The 24727-nt window shown below is 44.4% G+C and overlaps 6 protein-coding genes across 7 annotated transcripts; 4 read left to right on the top strand and 2 right to left on the bottom strand.

The window, feature by feature from the left end:
* Nucleotides 1-512: 512 nt before the first annotated feature.
* On the top strand, nt 513-4338 carry cnppd1 (cyclin Pas1/PHO80 domain containing 1). The gene is made up of 8 exons (XM_031852310.1): nt 513-699; nt 1109-1211; nt 1473-1554; nt 1642-1762; nt 1943-2071; nt 2156-2217; nt 2299-2416; nt 2509-4338. The coding sequence occupies exons 1-8, from the start codon at nt 637-639 to the stop codon at nt 3151-3153; spliced, it is 1323 nt and encodes a 440-aa protein (XP_031708170.1). The 5' UTR covers nt 513-636; the 3' UTR covers nt 3154-4338.
* An 87-nt stretch (nt 4339-4425) lies between these two features.
* prkag3a (protein kinase, AMP-activated, gamma 3a non-catalytic subunit) lies at nt 4426-7345 on the top strand. Its single transcript, XM_031852311.1, has 13 exons — nt 4426-4899; nt 4985-5024; nt 5159-5259; nt 5346-5427; nt 5518-5576; nt 5767-5812; nt 5896-5950; nt 6038-6164; nt 6267-6432; nt 6523-6560; nt 6680-6826; nt 6907-7092; nt 7178-7345. The coding sequence occupies exons 1-12, from the start codon at nt 4882-4884 to the stop codon at nt 7021-7023; spliced, it is 996 nt and encodes a 331-aa protein (XP_031708171.1). The 5' UTR covers nt 4426-4881; the 3' UTR covers nt 7024-7092; nt 7178-7345.
* Nucleotides 7346-7986: 641 nt separating this feature from the next.
* On the top strand, nt 7987-13524 carry retreg2 (reticulophagy regulator family member 2). The gene is made up of 9 exons (XM_031852373.1): nt 7987-8308; nt 8621-8724; nt 9018-9048; nt 9356-9485; nt 9584-9668; nt 9849-9986; nt 10281-10369; nt 10561-10696; nt 10832-13524. Exons 1-9 carry the CDS (start codon nt 8055-8057, stop codon nt 11605-11607), a joined length of 1743 nt encoding a protein of 580 aa, XP_031708233.1. The 5' UTR covers nt 7987-8054; the 3' UTR covers nt 11608-13524.
* mdh1b (malate dehydrogenase 1B, NAD (soluble)) lies at nt 13160-15922 on the bottom strand. Its single transcript, XM_031852374.1, has 10 exons — nt 15862-15922; nt 15663-15775; nt 15447-15581; nt 15224-15366; nt 14981-15149; nt 14571-14898; nt 14344-14485; nt 13954-14129; nt 13731-13870; nt 13160-13646 (listed from the first exon to the last, which is right to left on the bottom strand). The coding sequence occupies exons 1-10, from the start codon at nt 15881-15883 to the stop codon at nt 13596-13598; spliced, it is 1419 nt and encodes a 472-aa protein (XP_031708234.1). The 5' UTR covers nt 15884-15922; the 3' UTR covers nt 13160-13595.
* Nucleotides 15923-16130: 208 nt separating this feature from the next.
* Nucleotides 16131-24726, top strand: fastkd2 (FAST kinase domains 2). 2 transcript variants are annotated; one of them, XM_031851805.1, is made up of 12 exons: nt 16131-17213; nt 17305-17408; nt 17533-17641; nt 17749-17872; nt 18034-18173; nt 18308-18480; nt 18588-18751; nt 18845-19081; nt 19330-19426; nt 20103-20217; nt 20462-20603; nt 23575-24714. In XM_031851805.1, the coding sequence occupies exons 1-11, from the start codon at nt 16581-16583 to the stop codon at nt 20576-20578; spliced, it is 2013 nt and encodes a 670-aa protein (XP_031707665.1). In that variant the 5' UTR covers nt 16131-16580; the 3' UTR covers nt 20579-20603; nt 23575-24714. The 2 variants fall into 2 exon arrangements, with proteins under 2 accessions (XP_031707665.1, XP_031707664.1); XM_031851804.1 differs by having other exon boundaries at nt 20462-24726.
* LOC116385960 (T-cell-specific surface glycoprotein CD28) lies at nt 21394-23839 on the bottom strand. Its single transcript, XM_031851807.1, has 4 exons — nt 23567-23839; nt 22269-22598; nt 22043-22188; nt 21394-21731 (listed from the first exon to the last, which is right to left on the bottom strand). Exons 1-4 carry the CDS (start codon nt 23643-23645, stop codon nt 21618-21620), a joined length of 669 nt encoding a protein of 222 aa, XP_031707667.1. The 5' UTR covers nt 23646-23839; the 3' UTR covers nt 21394-21617.
* Nucleotide 24727: the final 1 nt, after the last annotated feature.

Genomic DNA, 24727 nt, shown 5'->3' with positions numbered 1-24727 from the left:
TTGATTTTCATTTTTGTAAATCATCAGTTTTCATCAAGTGATATTCCATTTGTGACGCCAGAAATAAAAGGTTAAAAAAAGTTGGTTTTTTTTCTATCTGTGTCTCTCAAAGTTTTTCCTCTAATGCTGCAAATGAAAGTGATGGATAAAGGCAGAAATGTATCAAAATAAAAGCTGAATGTCCAGACTATTTAGACTTCCATAATAACATCAGGTTTTAACTGCAACATTGTGATTATTCATGAACTATCATCAGGCCAAACCATAACCAAACTAAACTGAACCATTTGCTTGTATCAACTAGAATCGGTTCACATTTTAGCCATTTTAACAAAAACAAAAAGAGGAAACAGACAAAATATGGCAAACAAATCATAACATTATAAATTGTTTATATTCCGGTACGCTAGGTGGCGGTATAGACCTAGGTATCGCAAGCCACCAAAAATGCAGAAGAAGACACTGTAGGTGTGCCGTATCTCCAGCAGATGGCGCTAATGTGTCAATAATGCGAGCTGCAGAAAGAACTGTCTCAGGTCAGGGCGTGTTGCTGTCGGAGCTCTACTTTTTCCGGTGGGGGGCAAACAGTCGTCTTTTTCAACGTTTTAGCGGACTGATGTTCAATCTACAGTAGATATGGATTTCGACGCTTTGTTTAACGAAAATACGTTTCAGTTTTCGGACTTCCAGGAGTTCACGGTACGTTTTTGCGTTACGACCACGATAGGTCAACAAACTACGGAAGCTAACGCTAGCAGCATTAGCTCAGCTAGCTGATGTTTACGTCCGCTGTTGGATCTCTTGTCCAAATATGCTGACCGGTGACCTAGCTACGACCTAATTTAGCTAATGCTAAGTGACTTCGAATAGTGTTTATAATCCAAGCAAAACAATGTGTCATTTAAAAAGCCTTAATAAAAAAAGACGTAAAGCAACGCTAGCTCCCTAGCTTAGCTAACGTTACAGTGTCGTAAATTAGTACCAGCTGCAGTAAACTACGAGGTTAACTCATAAGCTAGTGTTAATGGAAGTGTTTACACATATTGCTTTGTTTCCACAACTAGCTCTACAGTTCAAGTAAGCTAACGCCAGCGTTGTTCTTTTACAGTTTCTTCCTGGACACCAGAAGCTGAGTGAACGAGTGAGAAAGCGACTGTATTATGGCCTGGACAAAGACGTTTCTTTAGATGCCCTCTCATGCCCTGTTACAGGTGAGTTAGCTTTTAAACTAGCTTTAGCTCCTCCCCGACACACCCTCAGAAGAAGAACTGGATATACAATTTTTTTTTCCAGACTTTCTTTACTTGGTCAATGTAAAGAAAGGAGGATTTAGTGCTGACTAAAACATGTTTGGGACAACTTAACAGTTGTGCCCCTATGTAGCTTCCATGTACATGAAACACTTCTAATCTTAGATCGATAGCGATTGTACGCAAGTTCACGTTTGTCTCTTTTGCTTTCTGTCATTCCAGATATCGCTGTTGAAATATTCCAGAAGTCTGCCCCAAGCCCAATACGCAAGCTCCAGAAGAAGTATGCCGCACATGTTTCCAGGTGTGTACTTTGTAGGGTGCATGCATGTATGGATTCTTACAGGAACTAAATGTAGCACTGCCTTTCACAATTTTTCTTTTGCTTCAGGGAGGCTTGCATCTCTCCGTGTGCCATGATGCTGGCTCTAGTTTACATCGAAAGGCTCCGACATAGAAACCCTGAGTACCTCCAAAAGATCTCCTCCTCTGACCTCTTCCTGATCTCCATGGTATGTGTGTTGGGTTCAAAGGTCAATCCAAATGTGTCACTGGTATTTCTGGCTTGGTCGCTGCTCATGTCAGAATGGAGTTTGATGCGTATCTTCCCAGCATTTTGGGTCCTTTACTGCAGTTAAGAAAGTGAGTTTATTTGTATTGCAATGATGAACACTCTGATCTCTCTGAACTAGATGGTTGCCAGCAAGTACCTGTATGACGAAGGAGAGGAAGAAGAGGTTTTCAACGATGAGTGGGGAGCAGCTGGGAAGTTAGACGTCAAAACCGTCAATAACCTGGAGATTAACTTCTTGAATGCCATTGTAAGTGTGTGTGTGCGTGCATTTGAATTTGATGTGATTTGGATAAAGTTCTTCGTCCCAACCATTGTGTCCTATATCTTCTAGGAGTGGAGCCTGTTCACGGAGCCAAATGACTTATTTGATATACTGAGTCAACTGGAAACCAGGTTGGTAGTCTGAAAACTTACACTAAACTTTATGTGTGAAAAACAACAACGTATTCCTGACTGTGGCCTCTGTATCACCAGCATTGCAGAGCGGCAGGGGATGAAACGCGGCTGGTTCACTTATACGGACCTCTGTGTGCTACTGGAGCAGTCGGCGTGGAGTCAAGCCCTCACAGCCATCTACCAGCACTTTACCAAGGTGAGGAGGGGATTTTAGCTGAATGGAGAGGAGATTTATAGGCAAACATTGCAACAACAATGGCATCAAATCTAACGTTATTGTATTTTCAGGTTTCCTGTATGCTGGGCCTGGTGTATCTGACCAGTGTGGCTGGCCTCATTGCCACCAGCGCTGTGCTGCACCAGCTCAGTCTCTCCAGAAGCGGCTCGTCGCTGCTCCCACCTCCAGCTGAGATTAGCCCGGACCTTCAGACCGCCAACCCGACTGAAGAAGCTCCTTCTGCAGCCACGCGCCTCCCCTGTTGCGTTCTGGCCAACAAGAGTCTCAACCGCCAGACCGGTGCACTTGGAATCGTCCAGGACCACTTACAAAGTCCCCCATCGGCTTCCTCGCATACCTCAGTACTGTGTCTCTGGGGCTCTCTCCTTGCCTCAATGGGTCACATACACCCTGAAACTGATTCTGATGTAGAAACCCCCCAAACCTGGTCTTCTGTCTCCTTCTTCTGTCCTGGCTGTCTCGCATCCCTCCCTCCTCTTCAGTGCGGGCTTAGAAACACCTCAACAGTCTTCGCTCACGGCCCCGTTGATAACCATCGGCGTCATGCACCGTGGCTGGCCCCCAGCCTCCTCGGAGGGGCGGAGTCAAGTCTGAACTCTCGCCTGGGGGTGTTTCCCCCTATACAGCTGGGACCCTGCCACCCAAAGTCCATGTTACCTGTCGATAAAGCCCAAGCACTGATCATGCCCGGCTAGTGACCGGCAAAACTCCACTGCTGTCAACCTGTACGAATGGACTCTGGAAATGGAAACCAGCATTGATTCCATGGCTCATCCACTGCTTCAAGTCATGTTTTGTTTACTTCTCCAGATCTGAGTATTGTTCACAGACAGAGTGCGAATTTGACAACGCGGTAGAGGTGTCGCTCAGCACTGCAGAATAGAGTTGCCATAAATACAATGCCACAGTCGATGCGCTGCATCTTGTTTTTAAATGCAGAGAATATCACAAGGAGTTTGAAGGTAGTTTGATATGTTTTGTCGGCCACATTTAATCATTGAAGGTTCAGACCCCTCGGGTGGTGGTGTAGGGCCTTTGAGTTATTATATTACAGCTGTAATATTTGCTTGCTGCTTGGCAAGTTGATGAAAGTGTGTGGAGGTTTCACAGTTTATTTTTTCATGAAGGGGCTCTGTGAGAAGAAGGGACTAGACCAGTTTACTTTGTCTACTTAATTTAGGCTCATCCATATTTGCTTAGTATGCAGTTATTTTTCATTCATGCACGTCAAGCTTTATATCAGACAATGGTCATAACCATGCAGCAAGCACTGATATTGTACACCAGGTTACTGTTAGTGAAACAAAGTGTATTCAGGTGAAAGCATCAAGGAAGGGAAGTAGACTTCATACCTCGGTGTCACGGTCGTTGGCCACACTGAAAAATAACCACCGACTCCTCCTATTCTGCTCACTTATAGCGTAAAAGGTCTCGTTTTTCTTTTATGTGGGAACAGGATGTCGCATAATCTTAAAGGCACTAATATGGTAATGTGTGGACATTTAAGAGGTCAAGCTAGAAGTTTCCCATGCTCGAATGGGAATAGGTCTTTATAGAGAGGATGTGCTATTTCTATTGGGTTTGTGGCGGGTGTTTTTTGAAGTGAACTTCCTGCTACAGGCCAACAGCAGTGTTTCTTTGTTGGACATTTCACTCCACCGTTACAGTGTTGGCAAGTGTGTCTTTTAAATAGACTTCTGTTTGTGCACAGAGCTGTTGGAAGACGTTGACTTTAATAATCTGGAAAAAAAAACTTTCACAAACCGGCTCGGAGCGTTTGAATTTGATACAGCACGAAGTCCTTTCATTTTGTACAAAATGCAAATATTGTACAAATCTGTAAAAAGAAAACGGGAGCTAATAAAGGAAGCATTTCTTTGTGACATTTGTCTTAGTCAACATCATAGTGTGAATCATTCAAAACTACTGTCACAAGTTGAGAGCAGACAGTACGCTTCTGAACTTATGGCTCTTGGAAAGACTTCAACTGGGTGAAGCCTTGACATTCACTCCATATAGAGCAGGATTTCATGCCATTTTAATTTCTCACATAGCAGGCCTCCACAAATCATCTTCAAGGATTACTTCGACGCCACCGAAGCCAGTAAATGAGGGCGACTTTATGTGATCTGAGATGGTAATAAATGCATGAAGGTGAGTGCCTTTTAAAGGGAAGGGGGAGCAGATATCTGGTTCTGGCAGAACCTTGAGTGGCCCTCCCCCCCCTGATCCTGTTCCAGCTTCTCTCTCTTTCTCTCACCCCTCCCCTGCGCCTCTGGCCTGACACATGCCACTTGAGAGCTCCTTATATAGACCCGACGGGCTTTTTGGAGGAAAGGGTAAACAAACCCAGCGCAGCCACCAGCACTTTGCGTCTGCTGCTTTTGAAATCCCCACTTTTTCATGGACACACAACAGAAATCATGGAGCCTCCCTCACAGGTGAAATGTTGCTTTGGGTTGAGCATATTTCAAACCATTCTGACAATGTCATGTGGAGAATGTTGTTTCGCTTGCTCTGTTGTAGGTGTCACTCCCAGAGAAGAGGCAGGAAATGAAGAAACAAGGTACAATTGCAATCACTAGCGCACATGTGAGCATGAACACATGCGAGTAAAGGGATCCGTGCCGTCCGTGCCTGCTTGCAGGTGTATGAATGCATGTGTCCATATATAACGTGGTATAATGTGATTCCTCACAGAGGCTGATGCCACAGTCTACATGAATTTCATGAAAAGTCACAGCTGCTATGATGCCATTCCAACCAGCTGTAAACTGGTCATATTTGATACCAAACTACAAGTAAGAAATGCAACTTGTGAGTCTTTTTTTTTTTTTTTTTTTGCTTGTAACTCCTCACCGACTGTGTGAAATTCTGACTTCCAAAGGTGAAAAAGGCCTTTTTTGCACTGGTGGCAAATGGCTTGAGGGCGGCGCCGTTATGGGACAGCAAGTTGCAGAGATTTGTGGGTAAGACGAGGGATTAATGGAATAGTCATAGTGAAGTATTAGTCACTGTGAATTTATAATAATGCGAACACAAATCATTTGCTTTCACAGGTATGCTGACTATTACAGATTTCATCAACATCCTCCATTACTATTACAGGTCCCCTATGGTGAGAATGACTAAACTATGTATGGCCATCATATATCAGACATTATTATAATCTTTTTATTATAACTCGTATGTCACAGATACAAGCAACACCGTGTGGAACTCTTTACAGAAGGTTTTAAAGGGTTGCAGTGTTTGATTTGACCCGCTTGGTGTTTCATGACTTGACATTTTGGGTTTCCCTCTGAAAGGTTCAAATGTACGAGCTGGAGAGACACAAGATCGAGACATGGAGAGGTGATTCATTTCAAAGTAAATAACCAGCACGGATGAGCACCTCTGTGAGTTAGCATGAGAGCTCTCTGTCTTCTTCTGTCTAGATGTCTACCTGCAGTGTTCCAATCACATCCTCATTAGTATTTCTCCAGAGGCCAGGTAACACTCTCAGATGTGATCTATGAAAACTTAATTTACATTTCAGTCTACTAGCAGTAAACTGTCTCCTCTCCTCTTTCCTGTTAGCCTCTTTGATGCCATCTATTTCTTACTTAAGTATAAGATCCACAGGCTGCCGGTCATGGATCCACAGTCTGGAAACGTCTTGCACATTCTCACCCACAAAAGAATCCTCAAGTTCCTCCACATATTTGTGAGCAAGCAAGATGTTTAGCATGGGGGATCTACCTACCTGTTCTTTATGTCTGCATGCATTAACATTCTTCTGCTGCGGTGTGGTCTGGGTGTTTTTCAGGAAAGAAAAGTTCCCAAGCCTGCGTTCATGGGAAGGCAGATCCAGGAGCTCGGGATCGGAACTTTCAGGAACATCGCCACTGTTCAGCAAACGGCAACGATTTATGATGCCCTCGCCATTTTTGTGGAAAGGCGGGTGTCTGCACTACCCGTGGTGGACGAACAAGGTGTGCTCTTAAGAATATGTTTTACATTATAGAGCCGTATTCATCAGTGTTAATGGGTATCCTACTGCATCCAATCATTTGTTTTCTCAGGCAAAGTGGTGTCCCTCTACTCAAGATTTGATGTGATTGTAAGTACTGTGTCTTGCCCAGTTTTTGTGGAGCTAAGGCTCTATTTGTAATCTCAAAGTACACCGTACGACACCCTAAAGTTTATCATCCTTGCTGAGGTTTTCTGTGTTTGCTCCAGAATCTAGCAGCCCAGAAGAGTTACAACAATCTGGACATACCGATGCAGGAGGCCGTTCGCAGGCGCTCATGTTTTGTCGAGGGAGTGATCAAGTGCTACCCTGATGAGACCTTGGAAACCATCATAGACCGGCTGGTCAACGCTGAGGCAGGAAAAGAGTGTGGTCTCTATTCGTCATGACATCAAAAGGTATTTAGAAATCATTATCTTTTTCCTCCTTACCCCAGGTCCATCGGCTGGTCCTGGTGGACAGGGCTGACGTGGTGAAGGGCATCATCTCTCTGTCTGACCTGCTGCAGGCCATGGTCTTAACCCCTGCAGGTATTGATGCCCTTATGTCTTAGCACCAGAGGACAGCAGGTCCCCTTCCCTCCTTTACCACCCGAGTACGCTTGAGTCCTGTACACAGCCAGGTAGGCCTCTCAAGCCCTTTTCTTTTTAAGATACTCATAATAGTTGATGAGTGGAATGATTGTAGCTTTTGCTTCTGTCTTTCAGAAATCAACTTGAGACTGAAATGAGAGATCACAACAGGAAGAAAAATCCCCTTACTGCGCTACTTTACATTAAGATGCCTTTTGTGATCTATGTGCTGTGTTCAAGAAACAATAATACCAGTGAGCTGACCTTGATGCTGTAATGAATCTCTATAGGTCTCCAGCACAATGTCTATATCGGCTGCATTTGATCAAATTGATGAACACTGTATATTTCTGTATTAAACATTTGTATCAAAACTTGCTGGTAATGATCAATAATAGCAGTTGCAGTACTTGAAGTGGTAGCAGGAGGCTGCACGTGTTGGGAAGAGTTTTTGCAGGTCTCAAGTGTTTTACCTTTATGCATTGCTGCCATATTTCTGACCACACGGTGGTGCACCTGAGGTTTAAAAACAAGGAAACACGTGACTATATATATATATATATATATATATATATTTTTTTTTTTTTTTTGTTTTTTTTTTTTTTTTCCTCATCCGTGACGGGCCTTGTGATCCGTCCGCCCATCTGTGCGTTAAGGACATCAAGCTGCCGGAAGTAATCAACAATAAGGCCGGAAATTAATATTGCCTTCAAAGTAAAAAATAAACGTACCTGATCAAATATATGTAATGTAATGAAATCATTGCAAATCATTATATTGGATATTTTTAAGACACCTTTAAATTGATCAAAAACTTATATTTCCATTGACTAAATATGACTCTATTCATCATCTTTGCTTTGGTACTTTGTTAACCTGTTGCCAAAGGCGATTGTTTTTATTCTGAAAGTCCCAACCGGATGCTTAGTATTTGTAAGTTTGTACCACTTGATGGTGGTTTTTACCATATACCTTGTGATATCCAAAACAACATAACAAAGTAGGGGGAAACATGGCGAGCGAAGAGGAGGCCAGAAGATACCCCTCGGTTACCTCCTCTTCGGTTGGCCTGGAGTCTCTGTTCCCTGCGGGGTCTTCGGGGCAGGTCTGCGGGGACGTGAACCCGGAGCTCGTCCTCCTGCGGGAGCGTCTTCAGGGTTTTCTCTCGCAGTACGAGTCCATGCTGCTGTGGCTGCAGAGGCTGCTGGTCTGGGAAAGGCCGTTGTACAGCATCACTGTCGCCTTGACACTCAACACATTATTCTGGTAACCGAAACCGTGTTTTAATCCCGTTTTTTTCACACCTTTCTGACAGCTCTACGAGGTCGCATTGAACATCATTAGCTAGCTGGCTAACCTCCGCGAGGATAAATTAGCTAATCCCACGTCTTTAGCATGATGCTAACGTAGCTTGCAAGACAGTTTAGTGACCCAGGCCTCGTTCACCAACTGTCAGTTACAGACAACAGATGTGCCATGCGGATGTATTTATTAAGTTTAACATGGAAGTGAGTTTCATGACATTCGTTTCTTATATTAATATGTTTGTGTGCTGTTGTTTTCTGCATCTCCACACAGGCTCCTGTCATCCACCTCCCTGCGGCCTCTGTTCCTGTTGAGTGTGTCCCTGCTGGGACTGATGCTGCTGGAGAGATGGAAGCACAAGTTGCCCATCATTACCAGTAAGCCCCTAATGGGATTTTAATATGGCCCTGAGGCTTTGTCACTCTTTACCTAAGCAATTGCTCCCTGTTGCTGAGCCAGTTTAAGTCTATATTTGTGGGCACAGTACCTTCACTGGATGGAGAAGCCTGCTAGGATTTTTGTCAGTGTGGATGAAGTAGTTTTCCTGCTGTGGTTTTCTTGGATTATTTACCCCAATATGTTCTCTGTCATTTCCTTATGTTAAAACATCACACCAAACGGCAACAAATGGCCTAATTGTTGCTAACTGTGTGTTTTGCTCCTGCTGCAGTTCAACATGGAGAGGCTCCTACTGAACAACGGTAGGTAGTGTGTACATGATGACCAGACGCCTCTCCGTTTCGATTTCCTGAACGAATTCAAAATAAGAGCATACGTTCAATTCCAACAGTGTGAAGTCTGTATTTATGTTTAAAACATTTCCGTCACATGTCGCACCATATCATCAGAACTAATTGTAAGCTACCAGTCGAGTTTAGTCTGTTGTATTGTTGACATTCTTGAGGAATCTCACTTTACCTCTTTGCAAGCATTTCAGTACAGCCTGAAGCGCTTAATGTATAGATTTTTGTCCTTTTACAAGTGTTGTCTATTCCTGTTTGCACACAGTGACGCGATGAGTGTGGAGCAGCATCTGCTCAGTATTCCTGAGCTCAGCCACCACCTGGCTGAAAGCTACCTGACCTACTCCCTGTACCTGCAGGAGACGCTGCAGTACAAACGACAGAACCACGGCAAGGTACAGCACTTTGACACACAAGGAAAGAAACTTCCAAGTAAGTATGCCCTGTGCAGCTTGAAGGTGTCTTATTTGTCTTACTTGCTCTTGTTTCCCAGTTCTGTGTGATGATGTGCAGCGGCTGTTTTGTACTTGCTGGGGTTGGGCATTATGTACCAGGAATCATGATCTCCTATATTATTGGTGAGTCACCTCTTTCCCAATTTGCATCAAGAAACAGTTGTACTAAGCCATGAATTTACATGGGAATGTGTGCTTGTCCTGACAAACAGGAAACCTGCTGATGGTGCACTCAGTGTGCATTTACTTGCTTTTATACTTGTAAAATAAATTTAAAGTTGTCGCTGTTTTTTTCTCGTTCAGTCCTGAGCGTGCTGTTGTGGCCGCTGGTGGTGTACCACGAACTGATCCAGAGGATGTACACGGGCTTGGAGCCGATCCTGATGAAACTGGACTACAGCATGAAGGGAGAAACCGAGCACCGCAAGCACGACAAGAGAAGTGAGTGCTACTGGAACACCTTCGGGCTATAGATTCTAAACCTGACTCGCATGCGTCGCATCAAATTAACAAAGCTACGGATACACGCCCTTGTATAATACGGGACTTAACTATTCGAGGAGGAAGCGTAACATAAGGAGCCTGAATCGATGTAGATCATCTTTCTTGTCTCTCTTACTGAAGTCCAACCTCGTTGTAGCAGCATGTATTGCATATATGTGTGACATTCTGTCTTTGAATCCGTTGTTGTGGTCACTTATTCACATTTAAATGTGTGTATGCGTGTTTTGACAGAGGTGAAGAAGGAGGTAGAGGAGGGGGACGAGCCGAGAGCCGAAACCGAGAGTGACAGTGAGGAGGAGCTGTCCCTGTTCGCCCCGACGGTATGGAGACACAATAATCAATACACTGCCACATAGACACCAACAGAGAATACAAAGTAGTGTGGGGAGCAGGTTATGTTTATGTATTTTTGTTTAGCTTTTTAGTTTTTGACCCCAAGGCTCCAATAAGTGTGATTATGGAGAAGGATGATGGTACATTGGTGACATGACGCTGTGGTTTCGTTGGTCAGGTGGATGTGAAGACCACCGCTCTAGCGATGGCCATCACAGACTCTGAGTTGTCGGATGAAGAGGCATCCATCTTGGAGAGTGGGGGGTTCTCAGTGTCCAGAGCCACCACTCCCCAACTCACCGACTTCTCTGAAGGTAAACGATCGCTCATACCCGATCAAGTGAGGGTCACTTGATTATGTCATAGCCACAATGCAAAAAACTGGTGTTTAGTTTTGTTTGGCTTGGATGCTTGAGTCAGTTTCTTTTCCTGCCTCATCTCGACTGCAGACCTGGACCAGCAGAGTTTACACAGCGAGCCGGAGGAGTCCTACTTGCGGGATCTCCCCGTGTTCCCCTCGGTTGAGGAGTTCCCATCCATCGAGCGCAACCTGCTCCACTTCCCCCTGCGAGGCCAGGGTGACGCAGCCCAGGCCGGTGCTCAATCAGAGAGGGAACCGTTGAGCCCCGTCAGCCTCCTTATCCAGCACCTAGCGTCTCCGCTCCACTTTGTGAACACGCACTTCAACGGATACGGACGACCACCCAGGGGTGAGGAGGGCGTGTTACCCGTGGCGGGGGAAGCGGGGGCGCGGGAGGCGGATGAGAAGGAAGCTGCAGGAACCCAGGGACCACAGCAGTCCTTGGAGGCCTTGAGCGAGGAGATAGTGACCACAGCCATCTCCACTGTGGTGCAGAACACTCTGTCGGCCCTGCTGCGCTCCAGTGAGTCCAGCGAGGACCCCTCCCTGGCTGAGTTCCTTCCCACTGAAATCCCACCGGGTGCTCTGGAGACCTCCACCCCATCCACTGACACCACTGCTAACACTACACAAGGAGCCAACGAGGACCTGAACGAGGCGATCACGACAGAAAGCGGCACCGGAGAGGAGATGCCCGACGACGCGCCAGTTCCCACCGAGGAAGAGGACTTTGAGATTCTGGACCAAAGCGAACTGGAGCAGTTTGACGAGGGGCTGGACCTGGTCTCTGACAGACAGGCGGTGGGAGGAGCCTCAGGAGCTCCAGAGACGCCACCGTCCCCTCAGCATCAACCACAGTCATAGCTTCCCCGTTATCTCCTCCTGGCCTCAACTGGCATGTTTTTATTTGTCCGTTAGACCTACATTATATCCACACATACTGCTATATACGAAACATTTATCAAAGAGTTTGGCGTTTAATGCAGTTGGTCGGTGATTGTTTGGCATATGGTTGAGATTACTTGGTGCGTTCTGCTTTCATAGAGGCTTTCTTGTGGCTTGCCTCATCGTATCATCTTCAATGAGAGCCGGTTCAGAGTTGGCATCTAACATTGATATTGGCTTGATAAATTATGAGGCAAATTTCTTACGGCGTAGTTTAAAAAAAAAAAAAAAAAAACGGTCCATGTTCCGTCTCACGTGAGAATAAAGATGCCTTTATTTTCCACCTGGCTAAGAGCTTAACGCTTCCACCTCGTTTTCGTTCAAATGTTTATCTAGATGGTGTCATGAAGAGTTGAAATGTTGGATTATATAACTATTAATATATGCTATAAATTATTTTATTTAACGGTCAGTCGCTGAAACTTTGTTATATTGAGGGGGTGGGAGTTTAAAAGCAAATTGAATCCCCTCAGTTGCCCATAATGATTGTATGATAACTGTTTATGACACCATGAACGTCCAGGTTTCAAATGTAGTTGCGTATTCCCAGAGTTCGACTTAGTCAAACAACAGTATCATCCTTCACTTTATCCGTCCCTCCAAAAGTCTCCACGGTTCCAGTTTTGACAGAAACATTCAGTCTTTCACTTGTTGCCTGGAAATGGAAACGTAATCTTTGACATTGTTGGATGTTGACCAGTAGTAGATCTTCACCCATACACACAATTGACTTTGATGTAACGAGATAATGTTCCCGAAGCTCCTCTATGTGATTGATGCCTCATTTATATTTGCGGATTTAATTTGACGTCATACGCACTTATGGAGTGGAATTTATTCTTTATCTACAACTCTGTTGAAAGACACGCACTTCTTGTTTGATGGGCCCCGCTCTACCTATCTGTTACTTGTATAGTCCTCACTCGGATATGTATATTTACCAAATAACCTTCTCTGTGCCATGACAAGTCCATGCATGGATCACGCACGTATTTACCATAATCGATACCTGAGGCGTTACTGTTACTGGAGCAGATTTAGTTTCTGTTTTTGGAAGGACATGATGGTTTAAAGACATATTATGTATCTGCTGGGGATTTGTGGGAAACTTTGGACATGACAAAAAGAAAGCTAGCACTATGCTCGACTGCTTTTGTGAACCACTCGGCATCCAAATCTCAGGGGTGGGTTGTACAAATTGAATATAACATTGCAGAACATGTGTCCATTTCCCGACTTGTCGTAGTGCACTGTATCTGTACTAACCTTTCCTTTTTTTTCCCAGTCAACGCCTCCTTGTGTATAGTGTAGAAACGCTACATGTATATTCTGCATGTAAAATCAGCACTCTGTTCAAGTTCTCCTTGTCAGCTGACAAAGTACTGAGAAGAAAAATCAATTTGAATGTTTCAGGTTAAAAGAGCCCATTAAATTCAGTTTGTTTAATATTTCATTACCAACGAGGGGAAGGTGAGTTTATGTCTTTATTTTCAGGACTGTAAATGGAAGTAGGTGGCAAGTGATAACACCAGATGTAGAGGATATTAACAGACTAGTTTGTGTATGGTAGTGTGTTTTATGCTTTAAGTATCGCTTATGGAACTATAACAAATACACTTACTGAACTGTACAATTTATAAAAAAAAATAAAAAAAGCAATATATTTTCTAATTTCTCCTTTTTCCATAAAGTACTCAGTTTGATCTTTTACATCTAAAAACATAACAGCTATGGACGAGTTTCACGAAGCGGAGAAGATTTATTGTCATTAAACTGGTCAAATAAAAGTGACACCACATGTGAAAGTAAGAGAATAAAAGAACAAACTGAAACAAACTTGAGATGTATCTGGATTATTTCCTTTGATCATGTAAACCATGCTTTTAGTCTGTCAATATGCAAATGATTTAGTCTTCTTTATAACAATCCTGCAAAATGTCTGATCTGAGTTCTTTTTCCTGGGGAAGAAAAACACCTGTTAGTACCTTTAACCTGTACCTTTAATGTTTAAATGGTAACTGCAGCTATGAAACTTGACGTACCTGCTTTAGTTCACTCGCAGAGAGCTGAAGTCGCTCCTTCAACTCGTCTCCAACAGTCACGTCAAACCGCACGGACCATTTACCGTCCGTGAACGTTACTGGGAGTGAGAGGACGACGCCATCTGGGAGATTGTAGTCGCCTACAAGTAGCCAAAGACAATCACAGTTCATCACCTGCTACATCAGCCCAAGATCAATGTCTGGGGTCGTGTTGTGTCTTCACCTGGGCAGAGCACACCCATAGAGAAGACCTCATCTGGACTACAAATGCCATTCCAGGCTTTTAGGACAGCGAGGATCCCGTTGGCAGCTGACATGGCAGCTGCTCGGCAGGACTTTGAAGCCACAGCTGCACGCCGACAACGCACCAAGTCTTGAAAGTCTGTCTCCAGCCATTTCCTGAAAGAGGGAAGGAGGTTGTGGGCTTATTGGCATATCACAGGATGTTCTTTGCACAGACTGAAGTCGGGTACGGATTGGTCGGGAGTTTTGTAATATGATGTCAGACCTTCGGTGTGTTTGTTTAGCCTGCAAAGTGCCAGGTGGGTAGAGTTGACCAATAAAGTGTAGGCAATAAAATGAGATAAGCCATTAATCTACTGTTGTAACAAACCTGTCATGGAGAATCGTTTGAGCTGGTTGGGAGAAGAAAGCTGGTCCTCTGATTGCCCCGTCATAGTTGAAAACCTTCGCCCACTGCAGGTCGATGTAGAAACGACCACTGATGTTTCCCCACATGATGACATTTGTAACATCTAGAGCAGAAGAAGAGATCATCTTTCATGGAAAGTGGCTAAAATGCAATGTGAATATACAGTAGCAGTATGGAGAGAGACTTACCCGACGTCCTCACTTTCAGCTTCTTGGCAATGATGGCCTTGGCTTCATTCTCCAGCTGAGTTGACATGGTGACAAATTGGCTGCTGTCAATGGAGCGTGCATTGTCCAGAAGAAGTGAGCATCTCAGGTTGGCGAACGAGTCGGCACACACAATGACCGTCACCTCCTTGTTGGCCCTTGTGTCCATCAGTCGTCCGTACTCTCTGTACCTGTCTGAGAGTCCCTTCCTCTTTTCCTCCTCATCGCTGTCATCAGACCACCCCTCATCCAGCAGTAGAATGACATCCGCGTCCTGGAAGGCCTGTTCCAGATCTGTGTGAATAGTCACCTGTGGATGTATAAAGTTAGTTTATTTTCCTTTTGATATGGTGACAACAAAAAGTATCCTTCAAAAAGAAATAGCCTAATACTTGATGGAGCAGACTGAGTGCCAGGTCCTCCGTCTCCATCCTCAGCCCCTGCAATCCCTCCTCGGTCCCCTCCAGGTCCAGTAGGTGGAGGCTGATTGTGGAAACATGGGGGAACACCTCAGCAGAGAGCAGATTGGGGATCAGGAAGTGGCTGGTTGGGTTGAGAGCACTGGACAAGTATGGGAGAATAAAACATTTATATGCATATATACTTCTTTGGTTTGGTGTTTCAGGCTAACCCACCTACTGATCCATATGTGAAGGGGTTTGATGAGACTGACACGATGCTGCTCCTCTACAACAAGATTCATCTTGGTTTCCAGATTCTCTGCTGCAACAGTCAGCATTACATCCGTCGACATGTCTGATGTGACGCTGTAGTAGTCCTGCACAACCAATGGTTACATAAACTGGCATGTATGGACGTTTAGAAGTGATTTTAATTAAGAAAACCTAATATGCCTACCTGGCAATGCTCTAGGAAGTCACTGAAGCCTCCTAAGAGCATCCCTTTCCCCCCTTGGTCCACCAGTTCCCTCCAGACCAGAGGGGACTTCTCGTGTTTCCATCCATTTCTTTTGCAGGTGGCCTCCAGCCATTCCTATCAGAAACCAGTGACAAATAAGAAACACAAAAACATGCCAATGATTTGTAAAAACAAAGAAAGAAATAAGACAATTACCTGCCACTCATGTGGGAGAATGGAGATCTTGTGGATCCTGAAGTTTGGAAGAGATCTCTGCAGACTGTCTGCTAATAGTTCCGCTTTGGCGTAATGCGGACAGTCACTTTTACCTGTACGGGTTCAAATTTAAATCAGAAATGTGATATTTGTATATATAGTTACATGATATCACGTAACGAGTAAAATCAGACTTTACCAGCAAGCACAAATTTCGCCATATCTATCAGGGTGGCGTCGGTTGCTGGGACACCGCGGGTGCTGTACTTATTTGGGTCCGTGTAGGAACAAAATAGATCAGGACGTGTTATGATAACAGTGACACCTATGATTTAAAATTGTAAAAAGTTGCATAAACCGTAATAAATATTGTTCTTTAAATATATTAGCTTAGATTCCGAATAAACATTATTTATTTTATTTTGACGAGCACGCGGTGTACTCTACCAAGTTGACAGGGGGACTAAATATGGCGTCGCACACAGCACGAAGCAGAAGCACATGAGAATGCTAGCTAACATGGAGTAGACTATGCATCTTTTCAGTGTAAGGCAGCTCTGTGTATCTTTGCTAAACAACGTCTAACGTCAAAGCAAAGCACCATGTGTTATTTTGGGAGCGTTATTTGTATGTTTTTCACGGTTACAGCAATAAGTAATGGGGCGTCACGTAGCTAGCTAAATGCTAACAGTGTTTTGATCACTTGAGGGAGGCAGTCTGTTGACCTTGTAGGCAGTTTAGTCATAGGTTGTAATAGTATTTAATTATTTGTGCTAACTATTTGCGTAATGTGTCTGAGGGTGTAAAATGTCAGTCAGATACTATTAGCTTAACGCCCATTGAGTTAGCGTTATAGCGCTGAAATTAAGGACGTCCTAGTGTCGTGTTTCACCCTTTATATCGTCTATAATAATAATAATGGCTGTCCGGGTGACAGAGGAGGTCGTGAGATGGAGCCTGCGCTATTGCAGCCGCAGGTCTCCAGTGCAACTGCGCAGTTTCTTGTTGACAACATCCATCAAAGACAGATCTTTCCCAAGTCAGCAGTTTGCACACATTTGGGGCACAAGGCAAAGCCAGACGTGCCTGGATAGGAGTCCTGTCAGCTCAGTGAGGTTTTACTCCTGGGGTGGGATTCACAGTCAGGACTTGGAAGAGAAGGAGCATCTCTCTTCACGGTTGGGACAGTCTTCGCTGCCCGCTGAGATCCAATCTGATGAGAGGAGTACGGCTTTCTCGGACCACCTTCGGCACTGTGGCTCCCCATCAGACGTGCTGGACCTCACCTCTCAATACTCGCCCACAGTTCGACAGGTCAGCAACTGCCTGACCCACATGTGGTCCACCACTAAGAAGATGTCCGACGAGCAGCGGCGCTATGAGCTGCAGCTGATGTTCGAGCATCCTGAATTCGACAAGCTTCTGCAGAAGGCCATGAAGAGAGTGGGGCACATGCGCAGTGACGACTTGGCTTATTCTCTCCTGGGTATGGTCAAACTGGGTGTTCCCCAAGGTAGCCGTGTGGTCCAGACTTTCCTCCGAACCTGTCAGGTAGGCAGAGAAAGATTGTCGAACATGTCTTCATATTGGAATTACTTTTTGTTTTGTGTTTATCCAAATACATTTCATTGTCCACTGACAGGAGAATCTGAATGACTTTGATGAGAAGGGCCTGTCCATCTTGGCCTCCTGTCTGGAACACATGGAGGGCAACGCCAACGTCGGTGCACTTAAAGAGGGCATGAGGTCAGGATTATCAAAAGATGCATTTGGCTTAGCCGACAACATAACCATCCAAGTGACTATATCGATTTTTACCACTTCTTTTTCAGATCCGTTTACATTGACATTTACTGTGGCTTTGTCCTAGGTTGGTAGTTGAGGCCCGTCTTCCCAGGATCAAGAATGTTATGGCTCTTCAGACCATGATGCGTCTGTTGGGGAAAGATGCCCCACTGGACCTCAAACGGAAACTCGAGGTCGGTTTATGAGTCTTGGTTTTGTATATGTGATTCTAAAATGACTATTTTAACTGTAGCTGAATCCATTCTGTGTTGACACTCATTCTGTACACGGTCTCCTCCAGAGAAAGGCTCTATCAATGACAGACCAGTTCAGCCTTCCCAACACCCAGTACATGATCTCCACTATGGCCACGATGGGCTTCTACTCCAAACCACTGTTGGATGTCTGCAGTAAGACGATTAAAGGTAGAAACCTTTTCCACAAGATCAGATTGTTGAATTATAGTCTAATTTAAATGCAGAGTTGTAAGCCTGTGTTCTATTGAAAGAGCCTGGAATATAATATTATACTCGTATAAAGTCTTCTGTTTTATAGTTCTCATAACCTGCTCTGTCCTCTCTGGTAGAAAACCTCAATGGAATCCCCTTCAACAGATTGTATAAAGTCCTGCAGTCCTGTAGGGAGCTGCACTACAGAGACTTAGATCTGCTCACTGGCATTTCAGAATACATCGCCTCTATAATAGACATATGGACCAAAAAACAGGTGCTGCAACAGACTGTTTCCTAACTCTTTTTGTGAACTTTTTGTGTATGTTTGTTAAAATAACATCTAATGTCCTTTACAATCTATTTTTATAAACAAAAGTGACCCATAAGTGTTTCCTCATCTTTGTTCAGGTGGTCCTCTTCCTGTCTGTGTTTGACAACCTCGCCTTCTGTCCCGCCGCCTTAATGGAGGCATTCGCGAAGAAGGTGATCGCCAATCCAGATGCCCTGACACTTAAAGACCTCCTCTGTGTCCTCAAGGTGTACTCCTCGCTTAACTATGACCTGCAGCACCAAAGACAACAGTAGGTCACTCGCACGTCTTCGTACGTCAGACTTTACTCATACGCCAGCCAGTCGTAACGTACATGACTATTGGTTTCCTTTGGGGGGTTTCATGTTGCTGTTCCAGGTTCCTGGAGAGTCTGAGTGGAGCTCTGGACTCCTATCTGCCCAAGATGTCCGGGTTTGAGTTGTTAAAGGCTGTGTACCATCTTTGTCTGCTGGGCCACTTCCCCTCTGCACCACTGGAGCAACTCCTGCAGAGCATTTCACTGGAGAAGTTTAGCACTACAGGTGAGATAATGGACTCACTCACATTGGACAGTCTAGTCTGCCTTCTTCTGCCTTGTGACGTCCTATACTCATCCATCTTCTGTTTCTCCTCAGCACCCAGGTTTCTCCCCAACCAGGAGAGGATGTTTCAGACGGTGAACTTATGCCTCGGTCTTGAGCGTCCTCCGCTCCCTCAGCCCCTGACGGTCCCCCCATCTGTCCTGGGAGACCCCGTCCCCAGCAGTCCGCCGGTCAACCCGTGGCTCTCGCAGGGCCTGCGGAGTGTGTTGGGGGACCAGGCGGACTCGATGCTGCAGGAGATGGTGGTGGTGGAGAACTTCTACCTCATAGGTAAAGACAGAATATCGGAGGAAAGAAGTGAAGTTTTCCCCCGTCTCTCCACAGAAATGCTTTAATAATGTTGATTCATCATATAAGAAGCCACAAGGGAAAACAGGAGATGGAACTGATGCCCAAATATCTCTTCATTGTGTCCGCATTTTGCTTTTTAACTGTAAGAAAATGGCTGCAGAACATCATTTCAGCTACTTTGGAAACTGTGTTATAATAACAGTACGTAACTGTGTGTCGACTCTCAGATGCTGTGATAACCAAACCTCTGCTGAACCAAACCTCTGTGACTGAAGCCGGTAGTCGTGCAGGAGAAGAGTGTCCTCCAGCAGAGAGCAGTCAAAGGTAAGACGCCAGCGTGCAGTCCATAACATCGCCAGACTCTGTCTTGAACAAATCTGCTGCTGTGGCATTTTTTTTTTTTGCACGATGTAATGTGCTTATGTCATGTTTGGTGGAGTTTTGATGGCGTGAGAGCAGGTGGAGAGGATGTCTGGGCGTTCTGTTCTGGCATTGTCACATGATTGCGTACATCCAATGTCTGATTCCACCGCTTTGCATGCAACAAAGTGAACACATTTCAACCCAAGACAGTAAAACGTCATAAAACAGTGCTCTATAAGCGGGACTGTTTTTTATTGAGCCTGCTGATGCATTTCACGCGTGCAAATTCAACCAAATGGTTCTTTAGATGTACAGAAAACTAAGTAGAAATGCAGTTTGCACGACTGTTGTGAGCTTCTATCCACAAAAAAAACTACTAATTTTTAAAGATGGATAAACATAATTCTAAATAAACTAATTAAAAATCCAGAACTGCATTAACCTTATTAGGTAAAGATCTGTAGATAAGTATGTCAAAGTAAGTCAGAAGGAAAGCCACAATCTGCTCTGTCTATTTTTCACGTATCAGATTTTTTAGTTTTCTAAGCAAACCGCCACTTTCACCCTGTCGTGCCTTTACCTAAATTCAAATTTTGACCTTTTTAATGCTGAGAAACGCCTTGTCTTGATGTCCTAGAATTGCAGTAATTTGCACACCACACTCTGGTTTCTGCCATGGCACGTCCAATCCCCGCGGCCCTCTGGCTGTCAAGATTCGCCACCTGAAGATCCTGGGATACAACCCTGTCTTGGTGAGAATAATATTTCTACATTTATTTATGAGTTTGTTGCAGCCACTTAAATATGACCTGCCTTCAGCCACATGCTCCTTTCAAACATGAGTGTTTCATTTCTTCCTTTCTGAACATTGTGGTCCTCCTTGACAACAGCTCGCTGACATTAAACACAATGCTTCTCATACAAACAACAAGTTATTAACAGTGGTGAGTGCATCAGCGATGGCAAGCTTTACATGATCCTAATCCTGTTCTCCAGGTAACGGAGCAGGAGCTGCAGTCTGAGGAACAGAGGACAGACTTCCTCAGGGGACGGATTTATCCAGAACACCTCAGCTCAGACACGCAACCCGAAGGGGACCACCGGGGGTCTTGAAGACAGATGGCGAGGGCCATATCTGGTTGAGTAGTCCCAACCTGTGCAATCATCATGAACACACAGATTTCGTTGTGCTATTTAAAGCCTTGTAAACAATTAGGAAGGAATTAAAGTATTTAAATACGTCTGAATAAATTGAGGAACACAAACGAAGAGAACCTGAACCTTTCTTTGGGTGTGTGCTCCCTAACCCAGTGTGTAAAAGAGTGACTGTGAGGATGGAAAAATGGTCTTTTATCATCTTTTGCTAACAGAAACAATGTGTTAATCTTGCTGATGCTTGCGGAGGTTGATGAGTAAGACCATGCCGCAGAATGAAACCAAGAAAAGTGGTGCGTGCTGAAACCAAGAAAAGTGGTGCGTGCGCTTGCAATAACTGCAAGGTGAGCAAGGTAAAGCTTCGCTCTTTGAAGCAGCCGCATCTGCAGAAAGAACGACGACGGTTTAAAGAAAACAGTAGAGGGAGGAAGACAGGAAATGGTGCAGGTTGTTATTGTTTGAAGTGTTTGCCTCTCCTAGTTGTAAATCTGGTTCTCATCAACTTTCACAAAGCTGTGATGTTTCTACCTTCTCAGAAAGAAAAGCCTGGACGGAGATACGTGTATTTAGATTTTTTTTTTTGACCTGTAACGACTTTTTACATTTTGATATTGTGGTCGATCGTGACTCATATCTCACCACGCAGGTTTACAAGTGGAGTAAACCTTTTGAATGTGGTTAAATCCCCTCATTCAGACACCCCCTTGTGTTTCGACCACAAAGAGGGATTCCAGCTGAAGATCTGTGTGTTAAACAGAAAGCGACACAGAAAGCTGGGTGCACTCTTTTTTTATTGTTTTATAAAACCACAACTGCCAAAGAAAGAACTGCTACTTTCGCTACGTCGACACATAACTCGTACTGAAATACAAAAAAAAGGAACTGAAGAAAACTTGACTCCTAATATTACACCATCCAGGGCGAGCTGGTGCAAGGAACCCCCCCCCCCCCCCACCGTGTTTGCGTCTGAACTAACGGGGATGAGATGCACGGGTGATCAGAAGTGTCGTGGTATCGGGATCTGAACCCCTCTGTTCTTCTTGCGGTTCTTGTGTGCTTTGGGTTTGGTGTTCATGTAGTCACTCTGGGAGTCCGACCTCCTCCAGTTGACCTGTAGGAAGGATGAACGACAGCGTTACGTCTGTGAAGGGTCAGAATGATGCTGCAGCGATCATCGAGGATGTGGAGCACATGTCTTTATTCTTTTTTTTTTTTTTCTCGGATTTTGGGGACCTGACTTACATGTCATAATAAAGGTGGAATTTGTAAAGGCTTATTTTTGGGCCAAGAAATAAATAAATACCCGCAGAAATACGATTTTCCCAAAGAGAATTTAATTGTGAAGGTGAGAAAGCTGTTGGGGAGATTTATTTCACAACGCTTCTTCACCTGGTGTTAGTTTATATGTGAGGAATATCTTACCCAGATGATGCTGGCAATGATGGTGATGATCACGCTGTAGATGCAAAGAAATACCAGCCCCAGAATCCAAATCCAGAGGAATCCATCTTTCTGATCTCCACTTGCTTTAGGTGTTATGGAGACATTGTTGAAGTTGCATTGGTGTCCTGGAAGAAACAATCAGGGAGTAGTCAGTGCACTGGGCTAGGAGGTGTGTTCCTTTTTAAAACCTCGTAGGAATACTTACCTTCCACAAGCATTAGCATCCACAGAGTACTTCTCCTGAAGGGAGGAGGGAACATGTCTGTGCCCTCACACCTGTAGATACCATAGCTGTTGGCATTCACCCCGGTGAGCGTGAAACTGAACGATTCATTGTCCGTGTTTTCACGCACTTCCACGCCAGCCCTGGTGTATCTCGGTTTACAGGTGGGTGCCTGCTTGTCACGGATGTACATTTGGTTGTAGATCACTTCATCGTCTTGGTAAAGGTCGAATGTCACGTGTTGGCCGGTCAACTTCGGGCAGGGCACAGACACGTTGTCTCCGGCAGGCACACAGACAATTTGTATCTGGTCTGGACAGAGAGAGAGAGAGAAAGGTGTGATTAGGATTCAAGGGGGGAAATTGCATTCTGATTACTCGCACAGTATAATGTCAGATCTCTGATTGCTGAGGAAATAGAAACATGATGGAGTAGCCCATCATGGTGTTTGTTAATGCAGTAAAAACCAAACGCCTTCTTACAGCTATAACTCCTGCAAAGATTCATTTATTTGCTTTCAATTCCCCCAACTGAAATTCAGCTTTTGATACTCGTCATTTCACAGCCACTCCGCCCCCGTATAGAATTTGTTCAATAGCAGCACATCTCTACATTTACCTCCTTTTAACCTAGCCTCACATTTCACAAAAAGCAGAGACGGATATTTACCATGTGAGTGGCACACTTGAGTCAGCCCACTGCCTGACTCAAGTGTGCCACTCCCGAGGCGGCGTTTATTTTGTTTTTGTGCCGTTTGTTGCAGGGAATAGTGTCGAGCTGAATGTGCTCTGTGTGTAAACAGCAACGGTCCTAAAGTTGAGGCAACACTTTCTTTTGAGATTCCTCTGTGGACTCTGGTAGATGTTGGTTCACATTAAGATGTCTCACCCCACAAATGCAGCCATCAGGAGACAACAAGGTTCATTTTAGGAATGAATAAACAGCCAGTAAGTGAGGATATATATCAAGCTACAGAGGAGCACCTTCCTGTTCCTTAAGACTCAACGTCCCACATTTTACGTGCATAAACTTAACCAAAGCTGTCAACCAGAGAGTAGCTACAAAACCTTTTCCCGCTGCAATTCATCAACTCAAGTGTCCGTGCACTACTACTGAGGGGGCAAACCTCAGATGAACCCAAACAGTCCCACTGTAACCACATATACACGGTTAGGTCTCTCGCAATTACTTGTAATAGTTGTTTCTTGCAAAACTACTTTGAATTCCACAACCATCTGAATGCTAATAATGTGTGTGTTGCAATAAAGTCCACGCTTTACCTTTGCAGGCGTCCTGGAACTTGGTGGTGTGAAATAACCTGCAGCTCAGGAGCATCATGAGCACCCAGCACGCTCTCATCTTGATCTTTTTGCGCCGAGACTGTGAACTCGCCCCCCAAGGCTTTCTCTCATCTGCTCAAACTCCAAGCTCCTTCAGCGGGCTGCATTGACTGTACGCTGAAAGAGAAATCTGATCTGGTTACTCCAATATCAAACCTGGTAATACATCATATCCTCACTGTGCAATTCAATTGTGACATCGAAGCACTCCCACGGTGCTGCAGCGAGTGAGCCTCACACATCCTCTCATGCGGGAAAACATCCTGTGGCAGAAAACGCCTCTTCTGAAGTTTCCGTTCTCTCCCATGGGTTTGTGACATTTGACGACTTCAGCGTTTAATTCATGTAAAACTATTATGTGTTTATTTAGACCCAAAAGTCATTGGAAGACAGTTCTGTTCCTATCAAGTGAACTGGTTGTTTGTTTTATTGAGAATGAGGGAGATGAAAACACACACAAACAACTTTTTATTACCCATTTTAAACATTTAAAAGCTTTTGCATGAAAGTACGGACATTGATCACAGTAGCAATGCTGGCATGAATGCAAATAGGCACTTTAAAACAGAATATGATAAAGTATTGTGTAAATATGTGTATTTTCTGCTCAAGTTTTCATTATTTGGTTAATAAAAAAGACATGGCTGTGTCCACAAAATGGGGCTGAGTAAAAAAGTGCAGTAGCTTTATATGTCCACTAGATAGCGCCAACGCGTTAATAACAGTTATCTGCAGCTACAAACCAGGAAAATTGCTTTTCAGATACAATTTTATTTTAATTGCAACAATGTATAACTTTGTTTCAATGCATGTTCCTGTTTTATACAGGTTTGCCTGCCCAGAGCATGGATTAGAGACCATTAAAGGGTGGCAAATACTGACTTTGTGTGGCAACACATGGTGTCGGATTCATGGGATTGTAAAATGGGGATTATAGCATTTCTAAAATGTTGTCTGTAATTCTGACTCTGAAAATGGATGATGGGGGATTGACGGGTTAGTAATGCCATGTGTCCATATGGATAACATGCAATAATCTCCTAATCTGGAAGTCCCTTTTGTCTGGTGGTGGTGGCTTTAGGAGAGCATCAGCAAGAACCC

Source organism: Anarrhichthys ocellatus, unplaced genomic scaffold (assembly GCF_004355925.1).
Source record: "Anarrhichthys ocellatus isolate YVR2014 unplaced genomic scaffold, GSC_Weel_1.0 scaffold12, whole genome shotgun sequence".
Classification (NCBI taxonomy): domain Eukaryota; kingdom Metazoa; phylum Chordata; class Actinopteri; order Perciformes; family Anarhichadidae; genus Anarrhichthys; species Anarrhichthys ocellatus.
This window is presented reverse-complemented; position numbering and strand designations above follow the sequence as displayed.